At 47.8% G+C, this 12,045-nt stretch overlaps 1 protein-coding gene across 1 annotated transcript in view; it reads right to left on the bottom strand.

Annotated features, from left to right (window-relative positions):
* Positions 1–728: 728 nt before the first annotated feature.
* Positions 729–12,045, bottom strand: part of LOC144169621 (hemicentin-2-like) — a 383,844-nt gene continuing 372,527 nt past the window's right edge. Inside the window, exon 12 of the mRNA XM_077698874.1 lies at positions 729–4,267. Within this exon, the coding sequence (XP_077555000.1) occupies positions 4,239–4,267 (29 nt within the window). The 3' untranslated portion in view covers positions 729–4,238. The remainder of the gene's footprint in view (positions 4,268–12,045) is intronic.

Here is a 12,045-nt window from a genome sequence, read left to right as displayed (position 1 = left end):
TTCTTTCTTTGTAGTTGTGTGTGTGTGTGTGATCTCTCTTTTGCGAACATTACCGAACCGCGCAAATTCAACTCGTGCATTCGCACTTTCACATTCTTCCCCTCGGGGAAATGCGGGGAATTTTTTTTATGATAGCTAATAAAATACAAGATCAACTGCAGAAAACCGTCGCCTGTTGTTTCCCGCGCTGCCTGGCGACATTTAAAAGATCCAAACGGCAACAGCAACGAAAGGATCCACTAGATAGGTTCCACGTTCCGCTTGGAACGCTCGTGGAGTAGGGCAACGTGGTTTTATAAAAATTGTAGTAAGGTGACTCTATTCCCACGTGTCTCTGCCGTACGGCAGCGCTGGCATCGAGGCACCCAACTTGGAGCTGTGGAACTCGGCAAATTTGACTTGAGCACACCACTACCATGTTATCCTCCGAGGAACGAACCAGGAGAGGAACAGCATGAGAGGCGAGCCGGAAAGAGAAGGGTGGCATTTACATGGCAGGGGCGCCAGACGACTATTGTCTTTCGTCAACATTTGCAACAAAATTAGCAGGTACGCGGCCATTTTTTTTTCTATTTTGCAGGACGTGACGACTTCCATGAGCAACGATACCAGCTGCAAGGGCGACGATAACGTAATCTGATCAGCGGGAGGTCACACTGGAAAAAGGGAAGGGAACACAATGCGGGCTAGGAAAACCGCAGTGTTAAAACAACTTTCAGAGCTCCAGATCAGTCATACTCTTTATTATTCCACACACTTTCTTTCTCTTCCTCAAAGTGTACACACATTCCTTGTGGGAGAAGTCGAGTCAACACACAGGTGTCACGCATTCATAAGATTACGTTTACACAAGCCCAATCACAGTATCATTCACGCAACGTCTTGTGCCAAAGTTTTGCGTTATTTGTTCTCCCTCCGTTAACAACACTTCCGCCGCTACTAGTCCATAGCTTTGAATTGGTTAGGTGCACGGATATATTTCTTTCCGGCTACCAAACATGCAGAGTTGGCCCCGTGCGCGAAACAGTCGCCTGTTGCTTACAACCGCGGGTAACATAGCTTCCTTGTTCAGTCATCACAAGCAAATAAACGGTATCCCCGAAGTCTCGCCTTGAGATGTAGTGCCCATGTCCCCAACGAACAATAAACCATTTCTGCTCGAACAATAATATGACACTCATGAACAATAACATGCTCACTCGAAGCTCGTTAGAATTGGTGGGCAGTGTATCTAAAATAAATATTCGTACCCGCTAAAGGCAGTGACGCTCCTTTTATAAACCAACATCATTATTCATTCACAGTGTAAGAGCTGTCAATTTAGGGTGCCGCGCTTTTAACAATACGGTTAATAAATGTAAGCACGTGACTATTACCAACGCTACTATCCGGGGTTTGGAGAATATTTGAATGCAGTGTCACAAGGAATGCCGCTTTCACTTAAGGACCATGTGCAACTGTTACCCGCTTTCACGATTGCTTATACAATGTTGCAAATAAAACGTTTATTAACAAACTTTTCGTAGTTTAGTCGGTCTCAACCGATCATAAGTGAAAAGTGTACAGCTGTTTCAGAAGCCGGAAAAAAACGATGTCGATTATTTTCTAGTAAAACCGAGCCAGGGCAGAAAAAAAGGTACATAGGCAGTTTAATATTTGCCGAAAGCTATCACTTACGCGAACATAAACTTTTATTCTCTTTCTTTATTCTGACACAGCCGAGCGCTAATATAGAACCAAAATGAAAATGTTTGCACTTTACCGAAGAACTGAAGAGTGCATATAATTTAAGCACAACACGTTTTTTGAAGGAGCTGAGCGCCCTCGGTATAAATTAAAGGTGTGATTCGCTAAACAAGCAAGATATGTTTATACGTCAGCGCCCGCACAAGTGAAAGGCATAACGTATTGTGCATTTACTATAAACAATCTGAAAACCCCGAATCTTCACGTGAAAAGCTTTAAATGTGACCACAGCGCTTGTTCTGTCGGTTTAAGCAACACAGCTATGGTGTAGCATGCTAAGGGATCATTTCCCGCTTTATAGTCGTGCCCACAGTAAAGATAACCAGCAATTATAATTGTGACACAGAAACAAATGAGGTGCAGTGAACCCTAATCTTTTTAAAACGGTGACTGACCCCTGTGAAGGTTCGTAGAGGCACCATCCTTATAGCGGAGGTATAGTTCTAAAACCTTTTCAAACGCACGACGAGCTCAACAGAGGTCATGTCTTCGGTCGCGGTACACCACAAAAGAGTACAGCTTGTTGAACAAATGCGCTTCGAGATGTACTTAGAACTGCCGTAGTAGATTTTGTCGCCATTTCAATGTGCGTTGATTCGGAAGCTTGACTAGAACAACAAACACTTACGCCTCAGTTCTCATAATATGTTGCACATTTCGATCGCACCTTTTGAATCGAACTACCACGTGTGTCCTTATGGGGGCTCTCTCCCTGCCATTTTCAGAAGCATTTAACCTAATAGAAGTGCTCGGCGTGCAGTCTCAATGACCACTGTCAAGCTGATGTCTTATCTAACTTTGCAAATACCGTTCATACCGCTGAACATTTATAAGAGCCGAATAGTGCGATTACTGCGAGACGAATCAGCAAGCTACTTCAGCTACCCAGTTTCGGAACTTATTATAGGAGGTAGATGACCACAAATGCAATTTCTTAGTATACACAACCTTGACCCGTTCTTCGCCCGTGGGCTTAAGGTTAAGCCCGTTTAATGAGGTGAGCACGGCCTCTAGTTTTTCAAGTTGATTTCTTTATATAAACATCCATACGTTCACGCCCGTTTCCTTGCTTTTCGTGACTGTTAAAATATTGCTTTCTAATCTACATAACTCAGAAAACGAAGGTTGTTGATGCTTTTTTTTTACGATTTCCGTTTTGTATATTACACCTTCAGCTGAGCATGTCTCTTTCTTTAAATGAAACCGCAGAAAAAAAAACTGTCGTTAAAATCGATTTTCATATCCTACAACGTAAACTGTTCCTGGCTCTTTCATACACTGCTTCAGTTCTGCACGCATCTCAGGTGCAGGATGCGTGGAGTTCCTGCATGGAGACTAATTATGCTTATCATTTCAAATCAGGGAAATTTGAACAGCGTCTCCGGAAGGCAAGTTTTTCTAAGGTTTCCCGGAAAAATTCCCCCTTCAAATTATGGAGCTTTCACGCGCCGAAAGCTCTCACCTCGGCTCTAAGGTGCGCCGTAGTGGAGGGACACAGATTAATTCAGGCGACCTGGGGTCTTTGACGTGCGCTGAAATACCGACACATCGGCGTTTCCGCTTTTGGACTCCATCAGAAACTGGGCGGCCGCGGCGAGGATCGAATCCACGTCCGCGGATTCAGCGGCAGAACGCCGTAGAAACTGAACTGCCGAGGCGTGTAAAAAAATCTCCGCTTTTATAGGTGCACTTCTTAATTTCGCTGCAATCTTATTTACTCTGTCACCCACGAGCAGTGTTCAATCGATATTTACAAGCTATGTTATCCCTCATTAAACAGATAGACGTACAAGAAAACACGACGGAAGAATCACAGCAAAGACGGGAAGTGCCTATTCCATTTTAATTAATGTCGTTCCCACGTGGCCGACAGCAAAATTGAGTGCCACACGGCCAAGTTTGCAAATCGATAGCAGTTTCCTAAATTGCTGTGTGCGGACTGGCACGGTGCAATGTATCTGATCTCACGTCGCACGGGGAAACGAACAGCGAGACAGAGAGTATTGGCGTACCTTGTAGGGTGCGAAACAGGCCACGTGCGTGTGAGTTGTGAGCCGCTTATAAGCGGTTCTGCAGCCATCGCCGGTCACCGCGTGTCACAGGCGCCACCTCTCCGCAGTTGAGGCGGCTCCCGTATCCGCACTATTTCGCCGTCCGTTCTAACTAGTCAGAGCGTGGCATTGCGTAACCATCGTCCGTCCACCCACCTCAGCTTACACACGCGCACGATACTCACCCCGAAGAAAACACGCAGGCTGAACATACGGTCTTACATGCACACGGTGTGTCCGAACCACGTATAAGGCACATCGTTCTCAGCCAGCGTCTGTTCTGCTGGCCAGTGACTTTTCCACGCACGGGTCACCGTCGGCACAAATGTTCCGTTGGGCTCAACAAACAATGTCGGCTTCTGTCACGCTGTTTCTTCCTAAACGTTCCGTGGCTTGCTTGTTTCGCTGGATGCGCTGCGAAGATATCCGGGGCGACATCAATCACCTGACGTCCAGGTGGCAGCTGTAGTCTGCGAATAGAAAGGAGACAGTACAGGTGTTAGAATGAACCCTTTCCGCAAATACAGGCAGCTGAGGGGTGACGCAATGGGGAAAACGTCAAAGTTAACTACGGAATGTGGGATGTCTCCACTTCGATGTGGCTTGGTGTGGAGTGGCGGCACTAGTAAGGGTTAATACATTCGCATTAGATTCGTTTCTCTATCTTTATCTTAGACTAAGTGATATTCACATCAAAGTGAGTTTGATTCAAATAATACAGTTTAATGAGCAAATGTCTTTAACAATCTAATTGTTTCAATTGCTGCCTGGTACAACATTGAGAGCAGACGACCGAAAACGTACCTCACTTGTAGCGCGAAAACACCGGTATAGGCCCATAACAGTGACGTCAACTGCCGTAACGTTTAAAACCCTCGTAATATGCACTGATTCCCGAGCAAAAAAAAAAGAAAAAACAGAGAAAACGAGTGAATGATATTTATGGTGCAAGTGGAGCGATTAGATACAATGTAATATGTGCGCAGTTATCACGAAAGCTTTTGACGCACAAATAGTACTATTTTCAAGAGCGCAACTAAATAAAAAAAGTGCAATGCATTGGTTTATGTTGCATTTGGGGCTTCAGTCGGCTTGCTTTGACCCCAATTGGCCAAAATGTCACGACCCCGAGAAACCCACCAGCGCCGTCCTCAAAATGGGCGGGCGTCGACACCACAGCCGTGTTCCAGAAAAGAATAGGCCCGGACTTTTCGCGACGTTCTAGTGGCAACGCTTTACTTTACCCCTCAACGCTGACGTCTATACATAACTCATTTCTTTCTTTCATTCCTGCCACCATCGCTAGCGGCAGCCATGCTTACATAAACAGCGCTGAATACGTCATCGTAGCCGTTTTAACGTGGTTCTTTTCCCCTGCTTGAAAAACCCCCTCCTTCAAATCCCTTTTAACAAAAAGCCCCGTCGCCTTCTCGGACGGGCGTGATTTATCGTCTGCAAAACTTTGAGCCGCAGACGACGCGAGGAGCTGCTTGTCCGTCTGTACCCGCGAGGCGCGCCCGTCGAGCATGCAGTTTCGTTGGTCGCCCTTTTATCCCCATTTTTTCCCCTCTTCGTGCCTGATCTCAGTTCTTTCTCCCCTTTACACCCCCTTGCGTTTTGTTCTATCGTCTGCCGCGCCGCGTTGTTCTCCCTCTCGCTTTCCAGTTTGCTCCTCTCCTTTTCCTCCTTTCCCTCAACGCTGGCTGCCCTTTTATCGCCCATTTCTCGGCCCTGAGAAAGTTAGGCCAGATCAGGCGCGCAAGAACGAGCGCTGCCGCGCTCATAGTCGTCGGCCGCCGGCCTGTTCTCGGTGGCGGCGGAGGAGGCAGTTCTTCGAGCCGGAACGACGAGATGGCGCTTGCGTCGTCATGCTGCGGTTGATGGCCCACAGGGAGCGGCTGGCTGGCTGCAGACTCTAGAAAAAGACGAACACAGCTATTCCCCCTCATTCCTTTGTGCGTGTGTGTACGATTTCCCGTGTCCCTCGTTCTGCTTTTGTAGCATGGAAATGTCGGGAAGCCGGCGGGACGCCCGAGATATCTTCTCGCCGACTGGCTTTTGCGAAGCTTAAAAGGGTCGCACAAAAAATGTTGCGGGAGGAAATGAGGGCAAGAAGGGGTATATAAAAATGCTAGGGGGAAACTGGGAAGATGCGAACGACGGCTACAGAGGGAAGGCGTCGCTCAGGCCTTCATTCCACTGTTTCATCCCAATACGCACTCCTGTAAAGTTCCGTACTTTTCGCGGCGCCACAAACTGGAGCGGCCTAAAACTGGCTGCCATGCAACTGCTGATATGAGGGCAGAGAACGGAACAGCCGCTGAAGTAAGCGCTCACCAAGCAGTGCGTGAAATGAGACTGGAATGGAAGGAAACCAGCTTTTCTTGAAAATGTAAGTTTTGTCTAGCGAGAAGCGTAATCGCGAAGGACGCGTGAACATGAAAGTACGCGTTAACCTTTGCGTGTTCGTACTGGGGCGTCTGAACCCATATCTTTTTACTGAGGGCATTTATTTTTCGACGGACTGAATGCGCACATTCTGCAAAAAGAGCGAAAAGACCGGACGAAAGGATATCCAAAGCACGAGGACAGGCGCAGCCTGATCAGCTGCTTATTGTTTAAAGGGGCCCTGCAATAACTTTTTTCAACTTTTTTCTAAATCCTAAATTGTTTCACAACGTCTTCGACAAACACATCCAATACTTAGTATAGGGCTCACAAAGTACTTCGGCCAAAAATTGCTGCCCTATGCCCATCAGATAACAAATTTTTCGCTATTTCCCGAGTCTTGGCATTCTTTGAGCGCTCGAATTAGGAAGGAAGGGAGAATGTAGACGAAAGGCAGGAAAGTTAACCTGGCTAGAGCCTAGTCTGCTATCCTGCACGTGGGAAAAGTCATTACAGAAGTGTGGTGGCTACTGGCCACTTCCATTCTGTTGCAGCGATAAGCGCATTCGATAGAAATTTTAGAAAAAATTTCAAACCCAAGACAAGGCAGAAACAGAAGGCGCATAGTTCGGCTGTGACGAGCAAATCACGCAGTTCCGTTCCAAGCTGTTGATAACTATAGCTTCCACTATGCTTCCAGACGTGAAGGAAAGAGTGAAATCGTTTAGAGGAAGTGTTGCAGAGTCCCTTTAAATACTAAGGCGAACGATTTATACCATGAATACATAATGGCACGCCCAACTTTACCCCTGTATTCAAATGCGCGCGCGCTTTTGACGCATAGGGCCAACCAAACAGATCCTAGAACCGTGACGGAAGAAGGCGCTACGTAAACGCGAAAAGTGTGCATGAAAGAAAGCGGATTGGCATAAATGTCTAATGTTCCCACTACAGCATTAAAAAACCCGGAAACATTGCTTCGCATTTATGAATGCTACCGCGGGACTATTATTCGCGAGCGCGGAAATTCGAGCCATCTATTGCGGCGAAAGCGTTATAGTTACGAAATAAAAAGATGTAGCCCATGGTGTAGTTCTCATGGGAACATCATTACGTTAAGTATATTTCAGAACGTAAAAACAACTGCAGGATTTTCTAAGCGCAAGGAGGCGAGGAAAGTTGGAAGGGTGGGGGGGCAGAGCAGCAAAACGTTCCAGTAACGGCATATTACTGCTTTTCTCTTGACTCGGATCAAAACTAATTAAAGTTAGCGAGTACTTGTTTGCAAAACAACATAAAGTGATGGTGTGACGTATGCAATGGCGCTGTGAAAAATGAACTCGCCGAAATGAATTAATCCATCCCAAACGAATCCACCAAATATCATATCTCGAAAGCTGTTATTTAGGATCGGTGCCAAAAATAACGTCTTTTGATAAATTTGCATCTCATTCTTCACCACAAATTGAAGTTTCCCGACCTTGAGCTGTGCCGGTGCTTCAAAGAACGGCAGCGCCATCTCACGGAAGTGGCCTAAAACTGAATCAGCACTTTGTCTCGCATGCGCACTGCGCGCGGTTTGGGCAGTGGGCAGCCAAAGCAGGCTTATCGCCCCTGCTTAGCGGCATTACCATAGCTTACAAATGTGAGCCAATACATCAACCGGCTCGGATAGTCTTCATAAACATTGTTTCCAAGCTGTCAACGCACATAGTTCCTGGATGGTGCATCATCCGCACGACACCAAGCGCAGGGAACAAAACGCATTCCCGCCGCATCGCCGAACATTCACACCCGACACCCCGCGTTCCTCCATATTTGCGCCTCATATTTGCGCATACTCGAAAAGCAGGTCCGGGCGCGGCGAACTGAACGAACGTGCTCAAGAGCGAGCTCAAGGCGCCCCTCCTCTCCCTCGCTTCCCCCTGTTTCTCCGCATCCCGAAATTTCCACTGACGCGCTTCATCCCCGAGATGCGAGCGAATCCGATTCGCGCGAAGCGTCTCTCAAACGCGAGCTGCATACGGCCCATGCGAAACGCGACCAACGTCGGCCGTCAAAGTGAGGTACGTGGCGGTGCAAGGGGGGCGGCGGAGGGAGGGCGATGTCTACGCGAGAGAGCGTACTCTGATTTGATATAGCAGCCGTGGCATATCTGCCGGCTGCTCTCGGAAGAGCTCGAGAAGCTCCTCCGCAGCCTCCCTCTGTAAACAGGGCACGGCCATCCTGTTTTTCCCTTTCGTATAGTATCGACGGGTTGCGACAGCCTGGAAGTGTTCGCCGGCCCCTTCTCTTGGACTACTCTCGACCCCCCTGGCTTCCCTTTCCTTATGCTCTGGTGAGCCCACGTGACAGGCTCGAAGCGGCGGGTCTCGGTTCTCCCTTTCTTTCGTCCTTTTTTTTTTCATTTATTACCCTTTAGTGTCCTCCTTCTTCCACCTTTCCGTTCTCCGCTCAGTGCTACGGGCCAGTGACGAGAGAATACTTGGAGAACGTCCTTCCGTTGATTCCCTGGGAAATAACGCCTCTTCGCGCGAAATAAAAGCGGCAGGAATGTCACAATAGGAGAAACAAAACGGCGGCCCAGACGGGTGGAGAGGCAGGGCTAATATCTGATATATGTGACGGGAAAAATAAGCGCGTCCGCTATGAGGGGGAAAGAAAATAAGGAAGAGTGGAAGCGAGCACGAGACGGAAGTAAACAGAGCGGGGGCAAACAATCTTTAGTTGAGGTGCACCGCGTGGAACGTGGCGATGTGTGCTTGTATGAAAAAGAAATGGCAGCAGCAACAACAACAGCAACAGCAAGAGCACGCAGCCTCGGTTCTTTCCCTTTTTCAGGCATTTTTTTTTCTCCTCGCTAGAGAGCGTACGTGATTGGACAGACAAAGCATTCTTGAGCCGAGATCTGCACACTTTGTGTATACGCATCCTGTGCTACAGAGTTTTTTTTTTCTTTTGAAGTACACTAACTTTATTGCTGTTTCTTATATCATCGCGTGCCAGGGATCTTAAATTACGTTTAACTGGCTCAACGCTTTGTCGGCGTTCTTTTGGATGGAATCACAGTTGATGGCGCAAGTCTACATGTGTGTCGCAAAAAATGGGCCACTTCTTCTTCTTCTTCTCTCTCTCTCTCTCTCTCTCTCTCTCTCTCTCTCTCTCTCTCTCTCTCTCTCTCTCTCTCTCTCTCTCTCTCTCTCTTTATCTATCTCCCTCCCTCTGCCTCTCTCTTTCTCTTTCTCTCTCTCTCCACTTTTTTTGTTCAGCATTGTCTTTTCTGTCGCGCAAGGGCGCTTTTAAATTGGGTATGCTGTGGAAGTTACGTTACACCTTATTAAGTATAATTGGAACGAGATGTGCAATGGGCCCGATGGGGAGTCGTACCTTGTAGAAGATTTGGATTTCAAGTAGTCTTTAAGAATTGTTGCGAAGGAACATTCGTATTAGAAGCGCAGGCTGTAATGCTTTACAACTGCTACGCTTGAGAAGACGAAGCATGTATAATTTAATGAGTGAGGACCGGAACCGAAGTCAATTTATGCACTGCGCAATAATTATTTTTCGATTCTTTTGGGAGCAAAAAATAAAAGGGCAAACAAAATCGAACAGCCGCATTACGAAGCGAGCCAGCCCTTCGGTCGTCATTGTTATTGAATTGTCCGACTATTGTTTATCTTAAGGCTTGTATAATTATTTATGTTATTTTTCAGACCACTGCAGAACGGCCCAGTTACATACAGTGTACCGCAGTGAGAGCTGCACCAGTGACCTCATTCTTGTTGTCCTGCCAACATAAAGGTGTAGGCCTTAGATCTCTATGTTTTAAGCGTGCACATGAGAGAGAAAAAAGTCGGTGTGAGGTACACAAAACACAGGGAAAAATTACTCCCACCTCCCCTTGCGGGAACCCCTGTGTAGATGCGACGCATAGGGGGTTCCGTTGTTGTTTCCGTTAGGTTGATTCTCCCATCGCGTGAAATGTGCCGTGAACCCCCTGCCGCTGCTATGACGCAACGTGGCGCGGCTATGACGCAACACAATCCAACACAATCCACTTTAATCCAATCCAATCCTATCCAAATTCAATCCAACCCAATCCAATCCAATCTAATCGAATCCAATCCAATGCCCCTCGCGAGAGAGTGTTCGCTATAGGAGAGGAGAGGGGGTGAGCGGCGGAGAGCGCAGCTCGCGCGGCGAGGAGAATGGGGGAGGGGTGTGGACGGACAACGACAACGCCGTATGGAGGGACAAGGCGAGTGAATGAGATGCCGTCGAATCTAAAATAATAGCGCAGGCCGGGAAAGGGGAACAGCAGCACTGGAGGAGAGGGTGTTGAGAAATAGCGATGGATCATCCAACGTTCGGGATGCGCCCAGTAACTAAACAGAAGGTCCAACTGGGCTTTCGCCTTCACATTTTTAGAAAGTCCTCAGCATCCATCGTAATTTTAACAGCAGAGCTGTTGTTAGTGGCCTTAAGTTCGCCGTTGCAGAAAAACAATTACCAAAAAATGTGGTTGATCCTTCTTTCAAAGAATCGGTAAAACACGAAAGTGAGATGTGCCTTCACGTGCCTTCACAAGATCAGTTGGAGTTGCCAGCGAATCGTTTGGTGACCTCACGGTCCGCTGCAGCGAAAGAGCATGATTTGCGGGGCTATCTTGTGGGGTGTGCTTGGCGAGCGACAACCTTGTGACCATGTGCGACCACTGCGTCCCCGCTCCATGGAGTGTACGGCAGACGGTTGCGTTGCGACGAGCACAGCTGGCGCCATCTGTCGGTGCTCATTAGCATAGTGATGCACTACTTCGCCTCACTTCTCTTAGACGGCAGCACCATCGAAATAGAGGAGGTTATAGGAAGATATATGGCGCGTTTATACGGCTGTCTGTGCTTCAGCTCGTAGCGGGGTCGGTAAAGCGCCTGTCACCTCCCCTTGCGGCGACAGAGCACCTGGCTCGAATCCTGAAGCCGCCTCTTTTTTCTGGCGATGTCATTTCCGTGACGGACATGACGTCAGACGGATCTTGGTGGATCCCGGCATAAAACATTTTCGTGTTAAAATGGCAAGCGCTCGTGAGAGCATGCCTCACGGCGACCGCCGAGTCCCCGGCTCGCGTTGTAACTTTAGCAAAAAAAAAAAAAATACTTCCAGCGCTGCTGTGAAGCGCTACCGCGCATGTAAAGAAAAAATATCCAGCCCTAACGCTAAAGATGAAGGCACCCTGTCCGGGAGAGGTCACTGCGGCCGCCGCATTCTCTAGAAGCCATTATGAACAGACATGGCTACGAGTGTGACAGTCCTGCGTGAGGCGACTTGCCGAGCCCGCTACCGCAGCCTCGAGTCGATGACGAAGAGCTGGTGTAAGCGTACAACGGCGAGGATGACTGCACCCGCCACTAGCCGCGAAGAAGACGACGACCTCTTCCATGCATATAACGACGATTACTACCAGTTTTCCTGCTCAATTTAATCCGATCGCCATCTAATTTTATCCTGGCGACAGCCAATTTAATTTAAGTGTCACATAATTTTACCCAAACGCCATTTAATTTAATCCAAGTGGCCGCGAATTTAATCCAAGTGCCAACCAAGTTAATCCGCGCGCAAACCAAATTAATCCAGCTGTCAGAAGGTTGTTCAGTGGTGTTTTGTGAGAAATTAGGCGCAGCTTTACGGGCTTTGTTGCGTGTGATGTGGTGAAAATGTGGTGTTTGTTGATCCATTATGTGCAAAATATCTCATCCGCATAGCTTAATGGACATTTACTAACATGCGCAGACCAAGAGAGATCCGCTGGTGTCGCGTGCTGTGAGCTGATAGTCTGCAACAGCACCGGCGATAACGCACGTCA

This window comes from Haemaphysalis longicornis, unplaced genomic scaffold (genome assembly GCF_048455015.1).
Source record: "Haemaphysalis longicornis isolate Haplotype H1 unplaced genomic scaffold, Haemaphysalis longicornis Haplotype H1 scaffold_2, whole genome shotgun sequence".
Lineage (NCBI taxonomy): Eukaryota > Metazoa > Arthropoda > Arachnida > Ixodida > Ixodidae > Haemaphysalis > Haemaphysalis longicornis.
This window is presented reverse-complemented; position numbering and strand designations above follow the sequence as displayed.